Here is a 24,408-nt window from a genome sequence, read left to right as displayed (position 1 = left end):
TGTTTGCAATGGAACTTAAATAAAGGTTTCAAAAATTAAATTGAATTTATGTGAGATCACCATGGCTTGATAGCTTTATCTGCATTATTTGAAGTTTATTACATATAATATAATATAAAGCCTCATCATGTGAAAGTAGCCATGTTATCTTTGGCATGTGAAATTTTTCTTGCCACTTGGATAGCATTACGTATTTGCATATTTACTTATATGTGAGTTTTAGAGTGGTGGAGTTGATGTAGATGTTCATGATGATAATCAATATGGTTCTGAGATTCTTGGAGGGCCACTTGCCGCAAAGTTTTCAGCGCTATCAGTCTCTATAATTGGTTTTCCTATCTCATGAACGAAAGGACAATATATTTACCATAATTGGATTTTCCTTCTTGTAGAAGGAAATAAATCTCCCATCTCTAGCTAGTTCTTTTTCCTCTAGGAAAAGGTATGTGTCACACCTCCTTTTTACTACCTACACCCCCGCGAAGAAGGGGCGTAAAGGAGTTTTTCTAATTAAAGGACAATCGGAACGGGATTTAATTATTAGTTATTCAGAGTCGCCACTTGGGAGATTAATGGTGTCCCAAGTCACCGGTTGAATCCCGAACCAAGGAAATTTATGACTCTGTTAACAGTCCGCGAACCAGAAATCCGAGTAAGGAATTCTGTTAACCCGGGAGAAGGTGTTAGGCATTCCCGGGTTCCGTGGTTCCAACACGGTCGCTTAACTGTTGTATTTGATTTTATTTGATTTTAATACATGCTAACTTATGTGCTTCTTATTCGTAAACCGCTTTTATTATTATTTATTTTAAAAGAATTGGGACATCGTGAAAACACGTTTCAAACCACGTCACAATCAATGCACCCGTAGTTATCAACGCATTTCGACTTCGTCGAGATTTGGATCTGAGTCGCATCAATGCGCACCCAAATTTTAAGAAGGTTATTTAATTAAACTGTGCCTAAAGATACTAACGTAGTGTTACTTTGGGGAAAAGCCATGAAGTTCGCTAAACGGCCATCCCAAATTCTAATTATTTCGATAATTATTTACTAAGGGCCCCATATTTATTTATTTTTGTGCGGTAAGGCCCGTCTCAATTTGTAAACCTCTTTTCTATCATTACTTATTTTATAAGAATTACGATGTCGCGAAAACGCGTTTCGAACCATGTCGCAATCAATGCACCCGCGGTTATCGACACATTTCGGCTTCATCGAGATTTGGATTTGGGTCGCATCAATGCACACCCGAGTTTAAGAAGATAATTTTATTAAGAGCGTGCTTAAAGATTCTAACGTATTGTTATTTTGGGAAAGGCGGTGAAATTCACTAAACATCCTTTCCAAGTCTACGCAATGAAATAATTGTGTTGTTAACTACTTGAGGATTCTAATTGATTAGGCCTACAATTTTGTTGAATTTGAAGTTGAATGTCCGGACAGAAATACCGAGCGAATGGGCCCTGAGCTCACAAAGCCCAACCTGGCCAAGGCTGCGGACACAGCCTCTTAGAGCACGTTGGCGTCAGGCACGAAGCAGGCCCAAAACTTGGCTTGCATTCGCACAGCCCAGGGATTGAATCCTTGGGCCCCTTTTGATTTAACCAAATTCTTGGACTTCCTGCCAGAATGTCAGTCCCAAAACTGGCCCAATATAAGGCTATTAAGTATGTGATTAATACCAGCCCAAACTTAAAATCAACCATGCGTATAGACTACAAATCAACTGCAACTTTTGCAGATTTAATTTCAGCATACTATGAAGCTTAAGCAGATAGAAAATGACAATTGTATAAACATGAAATGCTCAATTTAAATAACCCCCACCCTGGACTATATACATGAACCTGAATACCCAACTGTCCTCTTACTAATTAAAATAACCAAAATCATGTTGGACAATTCATCAGTCTCAATTATACAACTCAGTTATTGGCTCGAATCAACACCAATTAGATCCCGAATTTTAAGAAGGTTATTTAATTAAATTGTGCCTAAAGATACTAACGTAGTGTTACTTTGGGGAAAAGCCATGAAGTTCGCTAAACGGCCATCCCAAATTCTAATTATTTCGATAATTATTTACTAAGGGCCCCATATTTATTTATTTTTGTGTGGTAAGGACCGTCTCAATTTGTAAACCTCTTTTCTATCATTACTTATTTTATAAGAATTACGATGTCGCGAAAACGCGTTTCGAACCACGTCACAATCAATGCACCCGCGGTTATCGACACATTTCTGCTTCATCGAGATTTGGATTTGGGTCGCATCAATGCGCACCCGAGTTTAAGAAGATAATTTTATTAAGAGCGTGCTTAAAGATTCTAACGTATTGTTATTTTGGGAAAGGCGGGGAAATTCACTAAACATCTTTTCCAAGTCTACGCAATGAAATAATTGTGTTGTTAACTACTTGAGGATTCTAATTGATTAGGCCTACAATTTTGTTGAATTTGAAGTTGAATGTCCGGACAGAAATACCGAGCGAATGGGCCCTGAGCTCATAAAGCCCAACCTGGCCAAGGCTGCGGACACAACCTCTTAGAGCACGTTGGCGTTAGGCACGAAGCAGGCCCAAAACTTGGCTTGCATTCGCATAGCCCAGGGATTGAATCCTTGGGCCCCTTTTGATTTAACCAAATTCTTGGACTTCCTACCAGAATGTCAGGCCCAAAACTGGCCCAATATGAGGCTATTAAGTATGTGATTAATACCAGCCCAAACTTAAAATCAACCATGCGTATAGACTACAAATCAACTGCAACTTTTGCAGATTTAATTTCAGCATACTGTGAAGCTTAAGCAGATACAAAATGACAATTGTATAAACATGAAATGCTCAATTTAAATAACCCCCACCCTGGACTATATACATGAACCTGAATACCCAACTGCCCACTTACTAATTAAAATAACCAAAATCATGCTGGACAATTCATCAGTCTCAATTATACAACTCAGTTATTGGCTCGAATCAACACCAATTAGATCAATTAGTAACAGTCAGACAATTTTAACAAATTAAACTATGAAAGGGTAATCAACAGACAATGTTTCTAGGGCAACAGAATTCAGTAACATTCTCATTGTTCTTCACTTCAAACTTGGCTTCACATAGATGAGTGTCAAGGAAATGTACCTGGGAATTGTAATGAAAATAGAGAAAAGGAGAGGAATCAGCTACTTTCAACAGCAACAAACAACACACCCAGCAATGATACACTACAGAAACACAGGCAGATTGCTTTGAAACCAGAAATATAAACAAATTCCACATATCAGCTTAACAGACTTCTAACACTTCCCTGACCCTCACGGCTGAAACCCAGAATTAGTGATAAAGCTGTGAAACTGTTTTAGATCTCCATATTTTGGTGTTTTTATTTCTGAATAACCCCAGAATTGAAATCTTAACTCAATTTTTAAAAATGAAAGATCAAATTAAAACTTAGGGCTCAAGGCAGAAGAATGAGAGCAGGCCCCCTTTCCCAAGGCATCTAATCCCCTTTTATAGGCAACCCCAAAAAGAATAAACTAAGTTCTGATTTTCTAATTAGTCCCTCTCTATTTTCACTTTGGTCCCTCTCTATTTTCACTTTGGTCCCTCTCTATTTTCACTTTGGTCCCTCTATTTTTATCTTGCTAAACAAGTAACTGCAGTGTACTTATTAAGATTTACACTTGAAACCCATTCTAGAAGGTCCTAAAGCATTCCTCTACCCATACAATACCCATACTGCCCTTCCCTATACCTTGATATTACTATTCCTATCAGAACTACCCTTTTCCATACCCAGATTACCCCTGAAAGCCTTTCAGAATCACTGACCCTACCCTTATCCTTAATAACTAAACCCAATACCCTAACCCAATCTGAAACTAACTAAAAACAATTAACTAGCAATCATAAACCAACTAGAATTAATCACCTAACAATCAGAAACCAACTAATCAGACTGACTGACCCAATTATGTTCAATTGACCAATTCAAATAAGCTAAACGAAAATAAACTGTGCTTAAGCCACCACGATTAACATTAAAAGAAATTAAACTAACTATTAAACCATGAAATTATAATCATTCAACCCACTAACAAACTCAGAATCAACAGTAATTAACAGAACTTAACTATCACAATTAAACCATAAAATTGACAGAACAATAATGAAACAACGACTGCAAATAATATTTTAATCATGCGAGTAAAAGAAGCAGTAAAAAAAACAGAAGACTCACAAAGGCAAAAGGGGTTCCGGCCAGTCAAAAACATCTGAATCCTTTTAGATTTTTGACGCGTAACACCCCTAACCATGTGTTCTTACACGAGAACACATGGTTAAAGGTACTACGGTTCGAAATCAGAAGGATTTAGTTTTAGGGATTGGTCAGCAATTCTTAGATCTAAGATTTGGGTCGTTTTAGGGTGATTTGAAAGAGAACAACCACAGATTAGTGTTGAGGAGGGCTGGGGGTTGTAGGGTGTGATTTTGGGCTGATTCGGACAAACTTTCACTTGGCCGGAAAACTTCAAATCAAGATTCGAAGAGTTCCAGCCTTATTCGAGGCAAACCAACGGGTGTAATAGAAAGAGGAGGGTGAGGGGAGCCCATGGTGTTAATTTCAGGGTGAACGGCGTAGTTCGCGTTCACCGTCGGCAAGGAATTTTAGGGCGGCGCGGATTAGGGTTTGGGGAGAAGGGGTGGGGTGAGGAAGACGATGTAAATGGGGGTAGGGGGTCTGGTTTGGACACTTAAATACTAGAAACCTCGTTAGTTCCGGACCGTTGGATTGATGAGATCCAACGGTCCTGATCCAAGGGCCCTGAAACGACGCCGTTTCATTTTAAAGGGAGGGGCGGACCGGGTATGGACTTGGGCTGGACTCATTTTTCAAAGTTTAATGCGTTTGGGCCGGAAATATTTTGTGTATTTGGCCCAAATTTTCGGATCTCAAACAAGCTCACTTCCATTATATATATTTTTTCATTTTTCTTTTGCAATTTTGTATTTTTTTGTATTTATTTTCTGATTTTTTCAAAGACGTGAAATTAAACTAATAATTAAGCTAAAACCAATTAATGCCTAAAATTAACTTAATAACTATTTGCGACTGTTTCTCAATTAAAATAATAAAACGCTAAAGTAAACTATTTTTGTCATTTTCTTCACATCCTACTCTAAAACAAGTTAATGCCTAATTAATACTAAAGTATAAAATTAAATCCTAAATGCAAAATAAATACGTATTTTGTATTTTGTAAAAATTAACACGCACAAAATAAAAATGCAACAATTATCAGAAGATGACACCAAAAACGCACAAAAATTATAAAAATAAAGAAAAAATTACTTTGTTTGGAATTTTGGGAATTATTCATATATAGGGCAAAAATCACGTGCTCACAGTATGGACTTCTATAAATTGAAGATTCGTCCTTCTCATTCGGTAGCATCCACAATGTAGCCATATGGGGTTTGAGAGTCGTGTTTAGGGGGAGAACTTTACAGGACAAGTGTTTGTGTGTGACTTGTGTTTGCTTTATCGTGAGGTTGTTTTCTCGATATTTTATACTCCCTTTTGTTATAGTTGATTGCTCATCTCCGTCCGTGGACGTAGATCAATTGGCCGAACCACGTTAAATGTTTATGTCTTTTTGATGGATTTCTCATTTGTTGTATAATTTATCGTTATTCAAGGTTTGTTTTACTAGTTTCCGCATGACACCTGATTTTTTCGGTCCTAATAGGTTAGGGACGTTAATTAGATGCCAAAGGCTGATCTAATAAAATTATTTCATGATCTATTCGTTTTTAATAATAAAACAAGTATGGGACAAAGTTTTAATAATGATAAAACTGGAATCTATGGCCGCGAAGCATATGGCCTCTTTTGTTCTGGTCTAAATCTCTCCATTCTTAAATAGGAGTAATTAACTCGAAGTCTCTAGCCTTGTATCTGCCATTAATGAACGAATAAAATTTGCCACTACTGGGTCCCACATATATGAATTTATATATACAATTATCTTCGGTATATGTCCCCTCCTCTTTTGTAATTTTTGTTGCATTTGAATAGACATGGTAGGGGTTGAGCCTAACCACCCAACACCAATGGCGCAAAGCCTATGGTGATGGCTTATTTTAAATAAATAAATAAATAACTTCAGATAATGAAAAATACTCAAAAGGCATCTCTTTCTCTTTTTTCTATAAAGAAGAGAGCAAGGAGAGAAAAATATCCAGCTTTAATTTCAGGTAAGGCTAAAAGAAGTCTCTTTTGAATTTTGAGGTGCGCAGTTTTTTTGCCACTAAAATTCTATCTTTATTTACCAGCATTTCTTATAGTAATTGAAATGTTTGCTGTTAACATTCTCATATTTACCAATTGACCACCTTATATCATTACTACTATAATAGATGAACCATGATTTGAAGCAAATTTAATTGTTTCAGATTTGAAGCAAAAAATGGGAGCTGGTGGCAATATGTCTAGTCCAACTAAAACTGAACAAAAGAAAAATCGTCTCCAAAGAGCGCCAATTTCAAAGCCCCCTTTTACTATTTGTGATATCAAGAAGGTCATCCCTCCTCATTGCTTTCATCGATCTCTCGTTCGTTCGTTCTCTTATCTTATTCAAGATCTCATACTTGTCTCCATCTTCTACTATAAAGAGATAAAAATTTGCGCAGCTTACTTCCACTTGCTTCAGACGCCGTGTTATTACCTAGCATGGCCGATTTACTGGATCGTTCAAGGTTGTGTTTGTACAGGACTTTGGTCATTGCCCATGAATGCGGTCACCATGCCTTCAGTGAATACCAATGGGTAAATGACATTGTTGGTCTTATACTCCACTCTACACTTTTAACACCATACTTCTCATGGAAATATAGTCATCGCCTTCACCACTCCAGCACTGGTTCCCTTGAGCGTGATGAAAACTACGTGCCCAAGATTAAATCCGAACTAAGATGATACACCAAATTATACGCAAACAATCCACTATGACGATTATTTATAATTGTATTCACCCTCACTGTTGGCTTGCCTTTGTACTTTGCCACCAATATTGCCGAAAGACCTTATGATCGCTTTGCAAGTCACTATGATCCATCCATTTATATTGACCGTCAGAGGCTACAAATCTACATCTCAAACGACAAACGTAGGTCTGATGCTCCTCTGGCACAAGGGCTAGCTTAGCTTGTATGCATCTATGGGGTACCTCTCCTAATTGTGAACGGCTTCATAGTGTTAATCACGTTTTTGCAGCACTCACCCGTCATATTCAAGATACCCATGTTGTGCATCATCTATTCTCAACGATCCCACATTACCATGCAATCGTGGCAACCAAAGCTGTCAAGCCATTATTAGGAGAATACTACCAGTTTGATGGTACCCCATTTTATAAGGCAATATGGAGGGTGTTTAGGGAGTGCATCTACGTGGAAAAAGATGAGGGATCTCAAGACAAGGGTATTTTTTTGGTATAAAAATAACATTTGAAAGTTGAACACCAAAAACTACTTACCTGAAATTGGTTAAATGTTCAACCTAAGTCGTGGTAATTAAGTATTTTGGTTTGAGTGTTCTTATTATAAAATATTTGCATTGGAACTTTAAATACAATATTTATTTTAGTTGTCATTTTATATTTATTATATTATATATATTGTTAAAGCCATGTTAGGTAACTTTGAAAATAGCATAACAACGAATTTAAAGTGTTGGACTTATTTTGTTATTTTTCTTTCTCATTCTGCCCTATCTTATTTTGTTTGAAAACCCTATTTTTCCCAATTTTACCTTCATCATACTTAATGTCTGAGATATATGCATTTACGAAACACAGTTAGGATTGCCAGTTATATAAAGGAAAGCAATGAAACAATGCTGAAGCCTGCGCATGCATCGACCTCCTCTCCAACGTACATGTCCATTTATTTGTGTAGATATATGTATAACAAGATGTGATCAGATTCAACGTCTTCATCAGCTAGTTTTTCTAGAGTGATGAGAATATGGGGACACCTGGTAAGGTACCTCCAGCGTCGACAATGAAAACATTGCCCGATACGTATTGCGAAGAATCATGGATTAAGTACCTGACCACTGATGTTAAAGCCGGATCCGTCGTTCCAAACGTTCTCAGAGGAACGGCCTTGAAAACAGCATTATGGAAACGTTTTTGTTGGACAAGGTTCTCTGTTATCTCAGACTTGAAAATTCCTGGTGATATTGAGTTCACTCTAATCTTGTGTACTCCCAATTCAAGGGCCATTATCTGCCATTAAATTTTTGAATAATTAATGTGTTGGGATCGAAATAACATGATGCATACGGAAATTAATAATGCAAAGATTGATGGATGATAAAATAGAGTATAAAAGAAAAATATATTAAACTAGGCATAATAATTTATTATGGTTTGGTGAATGGAACCTCAATTTGGAGAAAGACTTGCAAGCACAGGAAGTAGAAGGTGAAAAGAAGAGTCTGATTAGCGAGAATAAAACTTTCCACACTCAGTTTCAACTGATGAAGAAAACCTACATATGATCTATCACTAATATAATATGAGAATAAATTTTTTAAGAGAATAATCTCCCCTAAACATGATTCTCCTAAGAACTACATTGTAGAGGCTATTATTTTTGTTGTGAAAAGAAAACGTCAATTTATACAAATACAAAACTCATCCTCCAAGAAAAAGATAAGGCATGCGAAGGAGATGTATTTCTTTTAAAAGCCTTTTTCCCTCCCTTAAAGAAAGGGAGTCCTAATAGATTAAAAATTCAAGGCAAAATCCTAACATAATGCAAATATATGTATAACAGAGAAGAAAATTGCAGATAAATCAATGCCAGATGCAGCCTTGTAGGAGCTAAAACCAATTAAGACAGTGAAGAATGGTCAACGGCACATTCTTCATCAGAAATTATACTATGTATAGCGTATAAATCAAAATTTACTTTTTGAACATGCATGTCAAATCTTGAACATGACCCTTAATAAAATTCATGCTTCACCACTTATACGCACCTTAGTGATCATGTCAAGAGCCATCTTTGAAGAAGCGTAAGCAAGACTCCCTTTGAATAATGCGCGATTCAGTGCAGCAGCTGAAGATATATTAATGACAGATCCTCCGTCCTGTTTAGCATCGCGCATGCGACTACAAACATATTTGGAAACCAACCATGTCCCTTTTAGGTTTGTATTAAAGGTATGGTTCCACTCATCCTCTGACAATTTCAGTGAAGAGCCTATATTACCTACATAGATAGAACTTTTTGTTTTATGTCTTGATCGTGTAAAGTATATAATTAGATCATTTATAAGCTAATTATAAGTATATCTCTTGATAAGTAGTAATTGGTAATTATCCGATAAAGATGATAACTAATCTTAATATTTTACGTTAAAATTCACTAACAGTCTCAGTCCCATTTTTTGTGACTCTCTTTCTGTTTTAGTTTGTCTAAAAGAATTATACTTTTTCATATTTAGAAATAATTTAAATTTAAACTTCTCATTTAGCAATAACTTTGTAAGCATAAAAATGTCTACACACATGTTATGGCATATACAAAAAACTACTTTCTCCATCCCAATTTATGTATAGTGTTTGTCTCGCCACAAAATTTAAGAATGAAATGAAGAGACTGTTTCCAAATAGACCCCCGGCATCCTTCCCTCCAAGAACTTCCCACCTTGCTCTTGGGGAGATTCGAACTCACAACCTCTCAGTTGGAAGAGGGGGTTGCTTACCATCAGAGCAACCCCTCTTGTCAAGTTTCTTAGAAGTCTTTGATTTAAATAAATTGAATAGAGCAGTAGTAATTGAGAACTTCATAATACTCAACCTCTAACGCCGGCATTGTTAACCAAGGCATCGATACGTCCGAAGGCATCCCAAGCTCTTTGTACAGCAGCCTCAATTGTAGAACCATCAGCAGTTATGTCAAACTCAACGGCGAATGCCTGTCGGGGGACCTGTAAATTGATCTCGTCGCAGAGAGATTTGAGCCTGTCAACACGGCGAGCGGCAGCAATAATGCTGCAGCCGACTTTCGCCAAGTCGAGACACAACTCTCGCCCAATTCCTGATGACGCCCCTGTCACCATCACTACTTTTCCTCTCAGGTCTTTCCACGGCTCCATTGTTTGATTTGGGTAGTTATGTAGCTAATAATGTAATAGTGCAGAGAGTTATATAACATTGTGGCAGGCAAGATGAGAGGCATTTAATTGTTTACGAAAGGGGAATAGTGTATGCAATTAGTGGCTGTGGCTCTAGCGGTGGATTTAGAGCCCGTTTGTATTGGCTTAAAAAAGTAAATTTTCAGCAGAAATAACTTTTAAATCAAAATAATTTAAAAGCTGATTTGATCAACTTAAAAGCCTATCCAAACACCCTCTTAGCCTTAAGCTTATGGGTCCCTGTCAACTTAATAGTTTTTGTCCAAATTATGTAATTGTATTAAGAATTTCGCTAAATGTTTATAAATTTTATTGCGAACTTAATTATTATTATATATATAACTCAAGGTCGTTGTAGAAACTCATAAACTTCAAATTTTGAATCTGCCTCTGAATAGCTCACACACGACTAGATTTTTTTTTAAAGTATAAATACAATAAAAATAAGTGGGCTAACCTGCATTTATGTTTTGCGGTAGTGGCGAACCACCTAGCTAAATTGGCCTTTAGAAATACACTTATTATGAATATCCCTTGTTGCCATAGGTTCCTCTACTATTTGGACAAATGCCAAATGCCTAGTAATAGGCTAAAATATAATAAGCCAATTTTTTTGTTAGCTAGAAGTAGATAAGAATTTTTGCGGGGCAAGTGCATGATAGACTATAATTACGTATTTTAGTCGATTATTACACTCTAATTTACTACACTTTAGTTGAGTTTGCGCTTTAATCGCTAGTGTTTTGCACTAATTGTGTGTTTTATGCCTTGTAGGTGTGATTCCGAGCTATATAGATGCTATGAAATGAATTTAAGTGGTTTGGAGCTTTGAAGTCTGAGTAAGAGCTCAAGGCATTAAGCCGGGATCGTGTTCGGGGATCAACGGATGATAAAACAACAAAACAAAAACTCGAAGAGGCATATTGCGCACTATCTAGTAAAATAGACATAACGTTTTACTCAGAATTCCATTTTGGCTCCATAATATATGGTTGGAAAGATAACTCAAAGGACTACAACTTTTATGTTTTGCGTTTTTCCAAATTCCAAACGGAACAGGATGAAACACCGCAGTTTCACCGCGACTGCGGCAGAACCGCGGCAGCGTGCAGACGCAGACAATTGAAGAATCAGAGGCCATGTTTGGCCGCTGTTTGACCGCGACCGCGGTAGGAGGCGGAAATTTCAGGGACTAAAGTGCAAAACACGGGATTTTTAGCCCAAAACCCTATTTTAAACACTAGACTCCGCCCAAGAGAGGATGTATTGATTTTTAGAGTATCTTGGCAAGAAAAATAATTGTGAGAGATCACCCAAAACATCTTTCTTCTTTTCTTTGATTTTGATTGCTAGTTTATGATGGATCTTATCTTAGTTTGTTTACCCATAGTTATGAGTAGCTAAATCTTTTGTCTAAGGTTTTGATGGAACCTATTGGGGGATGAACTTCTTGTTTATGTGAATACAAATTGCTAGTTTCAATCTTTATTTATTCAACTATGTTCTTGTTGTAGTTAATTGACAGGATCCTCAATTAGCTGTGCCTATTTAGTGTGCATAACTCGAGAGAGAGTGCATATTTAGGTTATTGTTGAGCAACATCACTCCCAAAGTATAAGAGGGATCTATAACTGCGGGTTTAAAGGCGGGATTAGGGATAACGAAGCCTTGGGTGCAATCTTAAGTGAACTGTGTTAATTAAAGCTAGCTAGTGTATCTCGGGAGAGTGCAATAGTATATTACTGTGATTACTCGGGAGAGATTTACGGTAAGAAAAGTGTTCATGATTGATAGAGGTGTGTTGGTAAATTTGTATGACGCATAAACAGAAGGGATTCCATCAATAGGGGAAATCTTTACCTTAGCTTTTTTTTTTCTCACCATTGTTTACAACCTTAGCATCCTTAGTTTACAGCTGTTTATTTACGTGCAATTTTAGTTATTGAAGACACCATCAACTGTGATTCAAACGTTTGGGGAAATTGGTTCTCAAGAGTTTAGTAGTTCTAAAGATAGTGATTGATAGGTTAATTCTCTGTGGATTCGACTCTGGGCAGAATACTCAGGTTATATTTGCAACGTCTGCATTGTCCTTTTTATAAGGCATAGTTGGGCGTGATCAAATTTTGGCGTCGTTGCCGGGGAACTAATGGTGTAGCTGTAGGTGTACATATTGCTAGGTTTCAAGTTTGAACTTTTATTTTTATTTTTTGTATTTGATATTTTTTTTTGTTTTACTTGTTGATTTAAAACAAACATGGCATCATTGAATTATGAAATTTTTGATGTTGCTAATTCTACTTTTAATCCTCCTTACGAATATTGTGATGAAAACTACCCTTGGCAAAATTATCAAAATATTCCCGAGAAGGAGTTATGTGCACCAACTCAATCTTATGTGTGGAATGTGTGTGATATGTGTGGTGGTCAAGATGGTCACTTTCATGGTTGTGCTTATATTTCTTATCTTCCCCCAACCCCTTATTATGATGATTCTACGTTTTCTTGTGAGGATAACAGGAACAAAGAACCTAGGGAAGCTGACCTAAAGAAGATCGAAGATATGTTAAAGTGCATTATAGAACAACAAAGTAAAATACAGCTGCAGGTAGAAAGGCAAGATGAAACTATTCGCAACTTAGAGGCTCAAGTGAGTCAACTAGTTGAAGCTTTTAATGCTCAATATGTCAATATTATGGATAGTAGCCGGGATCAATTTGCATTAGAGACGGAAATTGAGGTGCCAATGGAGGGATCCAAAGTAGAACCCCAACACTCTAACCATCTAGATTAAGAGGATGCTGATGTTGTAGAGGAGATACTAGAGTCTGTCACACCTCCTTTTTCCATACCCGAGAGGGTACAAGGGAGTTTTTTCCAATTAAAGGACAATCGAAACGGGATTGGTTTGTTTATTTCAGAGTCGCCACTTGGGAGTTTTAGGGTGTCCCAAGTCACCAATTTTAATCCCGAATCGAGGAAAAGAATGACTTCATATTACAGTCTGCGTACCAGAAATCCGGATAAGGAATTCTGTTAACCCGGGAGAAGGTGTTAGGCATTCCCGAATTCCGTGGTTCTAGCACGGTCGCTCAACTGTTATATTCGGCTTGATTATCTGATTTTATACAAATATGAACTTATGTGCAAATTTTAACTTTTTACCGCTTTCATAATTGTTATTATTATTTTCTACAAGGAATTGCAACGTTGTGAAAATATATCCCGAACCGCGTTACAATCAATGTACCCGTGGTCGTCGACACATTTTGACTCTATTGAGATTTGGATTTGGGTCACATCAATGTGCACCCGTGTTTAAGAAGGTTAAATTATTAAAGGTGCGCCTAAAGCAACTAGCGTATTGTTATTTTGGGAAGGCCGTAAAATTCGCTAAACGGCCTGTCCCGAATTCTAAGTATTTTAATATATACATTTAGAGGGCCCCGCAGCTTGTGCATTTTTGTTTGTCGAGGCTCGTCTCATTTTTATTTAAAAGGATAAACCTACAGTGACTATATTTTCCTATTAAGTTCGTCTCTAAAATAAAAGAAAATCTCTTAATTAATTACATGCTAAAAACGTAACTTATTAATTATTAGTTTACGGCTAATGCGAATGGAAAATTGCGACCGAGTTTGTACAAAGAAAAACTGCTTTCATTCTATATTCTATTATTCAATAATACTAAAACGTGAGATTGACACACCATAATATCAAAACAGATTAACTATTCTTTGATTAATTTAAACTAACATTATTAGATGAAGAAGTTATACATATGTGACATCGTTACTAATTTAATCAATCAACTACATTTTTATACAAAGAAAAGAAAATTATATTCAACCACAAATCTAAACAGGAGGAATTCAACAGGAACAAAGCCTGATTAATATTTCATTTTTGCTTCAAGCCGAGATTGTACAAATGTGTACCTGGAAACAGCAGTACAAGAACAAAAGAAGGAGAAGTCAGCAGCAGTAATAACACAGCAACAGCAGATTCAGCAACACCGCAAACCAGTACAGTAGGAATAGCAGAAAACCCAGGAGACTATAAACGACTCCAAGTATAGAGAAGAAGTAAAAGGCAGGAAGGTTCTGACTATTTCAGATCTTAAGCGAGGCAATGAAGCAGTAACTATTCTTTTTCAACTTCAAAACTCTCCAAAATGAATTCTGCCCCTGTATATTCAGTGTATCCAGAATGTATATCGGGTGTATACTTCTCACTCCGCCCCCTCTTTTTTTCTTCTCTCTATCTAGTTTTTCCTCTCTTTTTTTCCACCCTTCTTCCTAAATTTTCTCTTCTATTTATAGCAAAATTTTCGAAATTTTCAGATTTGTTTTTTATTATTTTATTATTTTTTTAATTAAAAGAAATCCCACTTACAAATTGCTTTTATTTTTTTAGAAAAAGAAATCTCACCTTTATTTACTTTTATTTTTAAAATTCCAACTTTAATTACTTTATCTTATTTAAAATCCCACTTTTTATTTTTTTAAAAGAGAATCTCACTTTATTTAACTTTTCTTTAAAAAAACAAACCACTATCTTTTCTTTTTCTTTCAAAAATGCTACTTTCAATTACTTTAAATTTTTTAAATTTTCAGATACCTTTATATTTATTTTTTAATTCCAACCTTCTTTTACTTTTAAATTTTTTAAAAATTCCACAAAACTTTTTATTTTTTTTAATTTTCTACATTCTTTTACTTTTTTTAAAAAAGAAGAGAATTTCACCTATTTTTACTTTTTTTTTTTTATTCAATACTTCCCTTTTTCTTATTTATATATTTTTTTTAAATCATTCCCGTAATTATTATATATTTTTTTAAAAAAATTAAAAAATAATAATAATAATTAAAAAAATATAATATTTTCGGAATTTTTATACATAAAAAAACAAAAAATAAAATTATTAATAGTGATAATTCACCTTTTATTTTTTATTTTTTTGGTTTTGTTTTGTGTTGGACAAAAATGAAGAAGGGGTGTTGGGTTAATGGAGCGGACCGGGTCGACCCGGTTTGAAGTGGACCGGGTCATGGGGAAAGTTGGGCAATTATTTGGGCCTGTGGTTTGAAATTGAAGAAGTGGCCCAATCCGATTTTTCTTTGTATTTTTGTTCTCTTTTCTTCTTTTATTTTTCTAAAACTAAATTATAAAAGTACTTAAATTATTATTAAGAACTAAATTAAGTTATAAAAGCGCAAATTAACTTCCAATAACAATTAACGCACAATTAAGTAATAATTAAGCATAAAATTGTTCATTTGGACATTAAATGCTAAAAATGCAAAAGATGCCTATTTTTGTAATTTTTAATTTTTGTAAACAAATTTAATTACTAACAATTGTAGAATTAAATCCTACATGCAAAATGCGACATATTTTGTATTTTTTTATTAATTTAACAAATAAACATGCATAGACAAACATACAAATAGTTACACAAAATATCACAAAATATCACAAAAATTGCACACCAAGAAAAATTATTTTATTTTTGAATTTTTTGGGAGTAATTCTCATATAGGGCAAAAATCACGTGCTTACAGCTGCCCCTCTTTGCCCGAAGACACGAAGGGTTTTCGTGCAAAGATAAAGCGAGCGATTTTTGCCCATCCGAGTACTCCGTGTGAAGCATTTTTTTTTATATTTTTTTTTTGAAAAAGATTTGACCGAACCTTTGCTTCAAAGGTTTCCTACATATCCTGGGCTAAACAGGAATCAGGTCAATGTAGTTCGGGAAGTTTTTGGTAGCTGGGACTACCGTGGGACTGCGATGTTACTGTTGTTGCATGCTGTTATCACTGCTTACCGATCTCCTTGTTACACCGTGCTTAAAAGAAAACAAGAAGCTAGGCTAGACTAAAATTTGTTCTTGTTGCCTTGCTTTCTTGTCGGCTTGTGTTTCCTCCGGTGCTTTTCTTCCGATGCTTTTCTTCCTTTTGACACATGGACTTGAGTTTATGCTGGGACCTCTTGTTGCAACCTTCTGCTTCCCGGTGCTGGGGATTTTATTGTTTACTGCTGGGGATTCCTGTTGTAACCTTCCGCCTTCTGGTGGGGTTACTGATTCCAAACTCTGTAATACAAGCTGGAACATCTTGTTGCAACCTTCCGTTTCCCGGTGCTGGGGATTTTTATTGTTTCCTGCTGGGGATTCTTGTTGTGACCCTCTATTTTATTGTTTTCTGACTTGATCTTGAAATGTATGCCTCTATTATATGGGCGGGCTCCCAACTTCAACGCTTGTAATGAAAAAGACTGAATGTATTCCCGCATTATACTGGTGGGCGACCTAGAACATGAATGTATTCCCGCATTTTACTGGTGGGCGACCTAGAACAGAATGTATTCCCGCATTTTACTGGTGGGCGACCTAGAACAGAAAGTATTCCCGCATTTTACTGGTGGGCGACCTAGAACAGAATGAAAGGACAGAAATGTATGCCTCTGTTATATGGGCGGGCTCCCAACTTCAATACTAACTTAGGAGGAAATGCCTCTCCTATGGGTAAAACTAAACTTAGGAGGAAATATCTCTCCTATGGATAAAATAAACTTTAGGAGGAAATGCATCTCCTGTGGGTAAAACTAAACTTTAGGAGGAAATGTGTCTCCTATGGGTAAAACTAAACTTAGGAGGAAATGCATCTCCTATGGGTAAAACTAAACTTAGGAGGAAATGCGTCTCCTATGGGTAAAATGAACTTAGGAGGAAATGCGTCTCCTATTGGTAAAGGCGTGGAATGTATTCCCTTGTTATACAGGTGGGCGCCTAAAATATGAAATGGACAGACAAAAAGTATTCCTCTCGTTATACAGGTGGGCGCCTGGCTTCAACAACAATTTAGAAAATAAAATCCTATTCGAGGGCGGATGAACCCAAAATATCCTATTCGAGGGCGGATGAACCCAAAATATCCTATTCGAGGGCGGATGAACCCAAAATATCCTATTCGAGGGCGGATGAACCCAAAATATCCTATTCGAGGGCGGATGAACCCAAAATATCCTATTCGAGGGCGGATGAACCCAAAATATCCAATTTGAGGGCGGATGAACCCAAAATATCCTATTCGAGGGCGGATGAACCAAAAATATCCTATTCGAGGGCGGATGAACCCAAAATATCCTATTCGAGGGCGGATGAACCCAAAATATCCTAGTCGAGGGCGGATGAACCCAAAATATCCTAGTCGAGGGCGGATGAACCCAAAATATCCTAGTCGAGGGCGGATGAACCCAAAATACCCTAGTCGAGGGCGGATGAACCCACAATACCCTATTCGAGGGCGGATGAACCCAAAATACCCTATTCGAGGGCGGATGAACCCAGAATATCCTATTCGAGGGCGGATGAACCCAGAATATCCTATTCGAGGGCGGATGAACCCAGAATATCCTATTCGAGGGCGGATGAACCCAGAATATCCTATTCGAGGGCGGATGAACCCAGAATATCCTATTCGAGGGCGGATGAACCCAGAATATCCTATTCGAGGGCGGATGAACCCAGAATATCCTATTCGAGGGCGGATGAACCCAGAATATCCTATTCGAGGGCGGATGAACCCAGAATATCCTATTCGAGGGCGGATGAACCCATCTTCAAAAACTTGGAATTGTCTTACCTCCGACTGTCTTTCTTAGAATCGTGTTGTCTTGCTATCTCTTAAAACTTGAATTGATTTCCTCGTTCCTTCGAGAAAATTTTCGACAAATGGCAGAAAATTTTCTGCCCCAGTGTTGGTGCTTTTCCTTGTGGCATGTTTTTTCGCCATTAACAAGATTTCCTTTTCCTGCTTCAAATCAAAGAAAATTTGTTAGTTTTAACACATGGTGAGTGGTCGTGCCACTCCTGCTGGGGATGGTTTTTCCCTTTCCCTCTTCCCCGCTCTGTGCTTCATTACGCTATCAAAACTTGCTGAGGATGAATTTTCCTTTCTTCCTTCCCCACTCTGTGTTTGCGACCAACTTCTTTTCACTTTATTGCCTTATCTTTGGCCTATTGTATTCGCCTTTTGCTTTGCATCATTTTGGCAACTGGTAGTAAACTCTGAAAATCCTTTTCAAAGACAAACTGTTGGGGAGGTAAAATCTTTAAACCAAGAAATAAAAAAGTGAAGAATTTCAAAAATAGAAAAAGAAGAAGTCTTTCTGAACAAAATGTTGGGGAAAAGGAAAGAAAAGAACTTATCTGAATGATATAACTGATCCCAACGATCATGTCACGCATTCCGGATTAATCAACCCAGTCTATTTGTATCAATCAACCCTTCGGACGGCCTCATGTTGCTGGGGATAAACAGGCACTCAACTCTTTGCCAAATGTGGATCCTTCCCGCCAATCTTGTCTTGTCGCCTCATAGTGCCCTTCGAGGGGTTTTCACTAATAAGACTCTCTCATTTCTCTCAACTCACATCATCTTATGGTGCCTGTGAAGGTTTTCACCGATAAGACTCTCTTATTTTATTTTATTTTTCAGCTGGGGATTGGAGTGCTGCCGATATGACTCTCTCTGTTGGGGGATTCTTTCGGCTATCAATTCATTTCCAGCTTATGATCTTCTTCTTTGCTGGGGATCAGAGTGTTATTCCCGACTTCCATTTGCATTGACTTAGCACTTCTCAGTTACTGATCGGGAGGTCTTTTTTGGACATCAATAGGGGTTTTTGTGTATGGCTGAAAGGAGAAAGGGTATCCAAAGTTCAAAAATAATTTTTAGGGGTAAGATAGTACAACTCTTGGAATCAAACTTTCTTGCCAAAATTACAAGAGCCAACTTCTGCCCCAGTTTTTCTTGCTTGGGGATTTTTATTTTGTCACACTATGTTATCTTATGCACACTATGTTACACTATGACCGAGCCGTGAGGCGCCTACGTATCCTCTTCGAGGAATCAGGTCAAACGTAGTTCCCAATTCCTTTGTTTTTTTTTGTGTGACTTTTCTTTTGTTCTTATTATCATTACTTTTTTTTCTTTCATTTTCATTACTGATTCCAAAAGAGGGGTATGAAAGAATAAATAAGACTCAAAAGGGGAAGGAAAGGTTAAAGTGTTTGGATAGAAGAAAGAATTGTCTCCGTCATTTCATTCTCCGATAAATGCTAAATACAAACAAACAACAATTACAATCATACATAATATCTCTTAACTGCGTCAGAATTGATAGCCATGTTGACGCATTTCCCTTAGATATTTGTTGATCACAAAGCGTCATTGGGTTTGCTCTGTTTAGATTGCAATAATCAACACACACCCGGATTTTCCATCTCCTTTTTTTTTTACAGTGGCACCACATTAGCCAACCAATCAGGATATCGAGCGACCCGAATAACCTTAGCGTTCAGTTGTTTGGTTACTTCTTCCTTAATCTTCACACTTACGTCGATTTTGGACTTCCTCAATTTTGCTTGATGGGGTGAAATGCTGGGTCAGTGGGCAATTTTTGAACCACTAAATTGGTGCTTCAACCCGGCATGTCGTCGTATGACCATGCAAAATGTTTTGAATTCATTAAGTGCTTTGATTAGTTCTTCCCTGATGTTTTGTTCCATATGGACGCTTATCTTAGCTTCCCTGATGTCATCCGCATCCCCTAGATTGACAGCTTCCGTGTCAGTTGGGCTCTTTTTTCAAATTGGCTCAACTCTCTGTTAATTTCTTCGAAGGCTTCATCCTTATCGTATTCCGACTTATCATCACAATCTTGTACTATAAGTTCGAAATCAAATTGATTTTTTAGACTAGGTTGAAGATCCGTCGTGCATGCCATGTCATTAGAACTAGTATAAAGAGAACTGTTCAGAAGAGAAAAATAAGAAGAAAAATTAAAACAAAATAAGGAATGAGAAAAAAAACTTTCACTTTATTAAAATACGGGATAGCAATGTTTCACACTTTGGCGAGCACAAGAAAAATCTGACAACCCTGGAATAATCCAGACAACAAAAAAGAAAATCAGAGCCCACTACCAAGACTCCCTTCGTATAGGAAGAGGAGTAGCCGTTCAATTGTTGATTTTTGCTTTCAACCCCACAAACTGCACATCTGCCTCGTTGGACCCTTTTCCAACACCATAACTGGCTTGTCATCCACCTTTTCCAACTATACCACCGCTTTTCCACTGGTTAACATTTCTTTTGAACCGACACGGATCATCATCACTGTTTGTGAGGGTTTCTTTAGCTCCCCTCCTTCGTGCACTAGCTCAATCATGTGGGTTTCAAGGTGTGCCGGCAACGGGTTCTGATTGATGTTGGGCGCCTCTGGTGTCTGAACCTCAATCTTGTTGGTGTCAATAAGATTTTGTACTGCATGTTTCAACTTCCAACACTTTTCGGTATTATGTCTGGGAGCCCCCGAACAATACTCACAGCTTACCGAGTGGTCCATATTTTTAGGAAGGGGATTTGGAAATCTGGGCTCAACAGGACTCAACAAGCCTAACTGCCTTAATTTGTGGAACACAGCAGTATAGGTTTCTCCCAACTCAGTGAATGTTCTTTGTATTCTTTCATTTCTGAAAGCCTGATTTCCCCGGAAACCTGCCCTTGAGGGTTCCTGTAAGCTCTTGGCGGTGGATAGGTGTTTTGCGATGGTGTATGTGAGTTATGGGGAGCCGGCGCGCGCCATTGCGGGCGAACCGGAGGCTGAGTGTATGTTTGGGCTTGGTGCACGGAGAAGTGTGGTTCTTGAGGTGGATAGTAGTATTGTGGTGGGCTGTATGGGTAGTTTGGCATGTGGGGTCTAGGTTGGTTGTAGTATGGTTTACCAGACCTGGACCAACTGCTTGCCTCAATCGTGGCAATTTCTTCTTTCTTCTTTCTTCCCAGCGCACCTCCTGTGCCGCTCTGAATAGCCTGGGTTGTTGCCTTGAGTGCTGAGTAATTCAGGATTTTGTCAGACCTCAGACCCTCCTCTATCATGACCCCTATCTTTACTACTTCATTGAAGGATTTCCCAACCGTCGTCACCAAGTGACCAAAGTAAGTTGGATCCAGTGTCTGCAAGAAGTAGTCCACCATTTCTCCCTCTCTCATGGGAGGATCAACTCTGGCTGCTTGCTCTCTCCAGCGGAACCCGAACTCGCGAAAACTTTCCCCGGGCTTCTTCCCGGTCCTCAACAATGTGAGACGGTCAGGGACTATCTCGAGATTGTATTGGAAATGACCTGCGAAAGCCTGCGCCAGATCATCCCAAGTGTACCATCTGCTGGAATCCTGCCTGGTATACCATTCGAGTGCCGATCCGCTCAGACTTTGGCCAAAATAGGCTATCAGCAGTTCATCTTTACCGCATGCCCCTCTCATTTTGCTACAGAAACCCCGCAAATGTGCCATGGGGTCACCGTGCCCTTCATATAAATCAAACTTAGGCATCTTGAACCCAGCCGGGAGTTGGACGTCCGGGAAAGGGCATAGATCTTTGTAGGCCACACTGACCTGGTTGCCCAATCCGTGCAGGTTCCTGAAGGACTGCTCCAGGCTTTTGAACTTCCTCAATACCTCCTCTTGTTCTGGGACTTTAACCGGCTTTTCAATCTCTGCCGGTACCTCCAAGTGTGGATTGTAGTCATGTGGTTCGGGGGCATGGAATGTGGGCTCAAGGGGATAGTATTGCGTATCGTGAGCCTGAAACAATGGCTCGTTGGAGGATCTTTGCAACGTGGCTGGCGGAGGTGCCCCGACGACGGGGACGATTGGCGGAGGAGGGTTTTGTTTGGGTGGTGGAGCTTGGGGATTATAGGAAGTATCCCCTTGGTAGTATTGGGCAACGGGGAAGCTCGTTGAAGGGCCGGGTATAGGGTATTTCGGTGTGTGTCCCGGTGGGGAAGTAGGAGTGACGAGTGGTTCGGGCCCCTTTTGCACCTTAGCCATGGCTAGCTGCATTTCATGCATTTCCAATCTTATTTTTTCTATATTGGCCATCGCCTCCTTCAGCATCTGATGTGCCGCCCCTTCCGACTCAACACTATTTTCTGAGCCAGTCATGCTTTCTGGTATAATCCCTTTTGACCTTATTTGATAATGGTATGGTGCCAGTACGCTTTAACAACTAACTGTTTGGATTTGGACAAACAACAAACTTGTTAGAGTTAAAGTTTTAACAGATATTGCAATTGCATGTTGGGGAACGCAATTTTCTTAGGCAGTTAACCATTTCTAACATGTTTTTTTTCTACCGCGTGCATCCTCCCGCGTGAAACCCTTCATTCCACCCTTTTTTATTTATTCTTTGTACCTTTTTTATTTATTCACTTTCTTTTTATTTTTTTCTTTTTTTTTTGTTGTGGTCGAATCTTATGCAGATTGCCTACGTATCATGCCCCCGCATGAATCAGACCTTGCGTAGTTCGGACCAATAATAGATAAACAATAATGAACATTTTTTTTCAATTTTCATATTAAAACAAACTGAGTTTCAAAGGTTTGAAGATGACCTACAAACTCGAAAATCAAACAACCCACATATTCTAATCAAAAGATTTACAAACTCAAAAACAAACGGCCAGCTTCCTTTCCCCGTTTGTCAAATGCAACCAAACGGCTATTTTTGCAAATGTTGCCCCTTCCAAATCTCACATGAATTTTGAGGCTGGGGAGGATTATTTTGACACTTTACAAACTTGTCCATTCTTTTACGAAAATAACCTTTCGACAACTGAAAGATACTCTAAGGCTATTTCGGCGAGAACGGTTTAAGACGCGGCCGAAGCTGGCTCGGCTTATTATGACAAAATTCAAACGGTATTCACCTGACCGCTGACTCTTTGTTTTTTTTTCTTTTCAAAATTACGAAAAAAACTGGTGTTGCAAACACGGCCCTTCAGCGCCTCGGGGACGAAGATTTCTAAGGCTGTGTGGGTCCACTGGACAAAAAATCCTAAACATGACCCAAAAGGTGGCTGTTTATGCAAAGTCAGCCTTTCGGCGTCCCTTTAGGGAACATTCGGCTATTTATGACAAAACAACATCACCTGACTTATTTATGACTCTTTTTATCGATTTTCAAATTAGAAAACTCAATATTGCAAGCACGGCCTTTCAACGTCTCGGGGACGAAAATTTTTAAGGTTGAGTGGGTCAACTGGATCAAAATCCTAAAATGACCCAAAGGTGGCTGTTTATGCAAAGTCAGCCTTCCGGCGTCCCTTTCGGGAACATTCGGCTATTTATGACAAAACAACATTACCTGACTTATTCATGACTCTTTTTATCGTTTTCAAATTAGCAAACTCAATATTGCAAATACGGCCTTTCAACATCTCGAGGACGAAGATTTTTAAGGCTGAGTGGGTCAACTGGATCAAAATCCTAAAATGACCCAAAGGTGGCTGTTTATGCAAAGTCAGCCTTCCGGCATCCCTTTCGGGAACATTCGGCTATTTATGACAAAACAACATCACCTGACTTCTTTATGACATTATTTTTATTATTATTTATTTGTTTTTGGTTATTTTAGCAAAAATGGGGGTTGGACCCGATGAGGGTTGCCTACGTATCTCACATCCGGTGAGAATCAAACCCGCGTAGTTCGGACAGATCATGAATAAGTAAATGAACTAACATTTTTTTTTAATTGGAATTTGTGAAAGAACTGCTTCAAAAGAAGAAAGGAAGTATTTTTTTTTGATTGATTTTCTTTTTGAAAGAAAGACTTGTAAGAATTCCTTTTCTTTTGATTTGAACTTTGAGAATTGCAAAAGTAAAAGGAAGATATTTTTTGTCTGAATTTTCATTTGAAAGAAAATATTTTTTTTGGGATTTTACCTTTAATAAAAGAAATACTTCTAAAAAAAATATTTTTTTGAATTTTGAATTTTCTTTTCAATTTTGAAAGAAGAATCAAAATATTTTCGGTTTTTTTAAACTAAAATATTTTTATTTTTACTTTTATATATTGTTTTTATATATTTTTTTTTTTAAAAAATAAAACATTTAAAAAGACTTTCTAAAGAAATCAATAATGGAAAATAAAGATATATATATCTATTTTTTGCAAGACATATCTTTTTGGAATTTTACTTTGAATTTTCTTGATAAGACAAATACTCTTTGCAACAAATAAAGATATATATATATATATATATTTTGGAAGTAAAGAAAAATACTTTTTGGATTATATATATATATATATATTTTTTGGAACAAATAATAAAACCACGTTCAACGCGC

At 37.6% G+C, this 24,408-nt stretch overlaps 1 protein-coding gene and 1 pseudogene across 1 annotated transcript; one reads left to right on the top strand and one right to left on the bottom strand.

Moving 5' to 3' along the window:
- The first annotated feature begins 6,343 nt into the window (after positions 1–6,343).
- The window catches only part of LOC104215226 (delta(12)-acyl-lipid-desaturase-like), a 40,551-nt pseudogene continuing 22,486 nt past the window's right edge, over positions 6,344–24,408 (top strand).
- Positions 7,891–10,192, bottom strand: LOC104234265 (uncharacterized). Its single transcript, XM_009787803.2, has 3 exons — positions 9,878–10,192; positions 9,054–9,286; positions 7,891–8,295 (listed from the first exon to the last, which is right to left on the bottom strand). The coding sequence occupies exons 1-3, from the start codon at positions 10,173–10,175 to the stop codon at positions 8,017–8,019; spliced, it is 810 nt and encodes a 269-aa protein (XP_009786105.2). The 5' UTR covers positions 10,176–10,192; the 3' UTR covers positions 7,891–8,016.

This window comes from Nicotiana sylvestris, chromosome 10, assembly GCF_000393655.2.
Source record: "Nicotiana sylvestris chromosome 10, ASM39365v2, whole genome shotgun sequence".
NCBI classification, from domain to species: Eukaryota; Viridiplantae; Streptophyta; class Magnoliopsida; order Solanales; family Solanaceae; genus Nicotiana; species Nicotiana sylvestris.
The sequence above is the reverse complement of the archived record's forward strand: the minus strand, read 5'-3'. Positions and strand labels throughout refer to the sequence as shown.

Excerpts from the sequence above, each read along its gene's own strand:
- LOC104234265 (XM_009787803.2), bottom strand. The coding sequence starts at position 10,175 with ATGGAGCCGTGGAAAGACCTGAGAGGAAAAGTAGTGATGGTGACAGGG. Across the intron at positions 9,287-9,877 it reads TAACAATGCCGGCGTTAGAG|GTAATATAGGCTCTTCACTG; the intron begins GTTGAGTATTAT and ends CTATCTATGTAG. Across the intron at positions 8,296-9,053 it reads CTCTTGACATGATCACTAAG|ATAATGGCCCTTGAATTGGG; the intron begins GTGCGTATAAGT and ends ATTTAATGGCAG.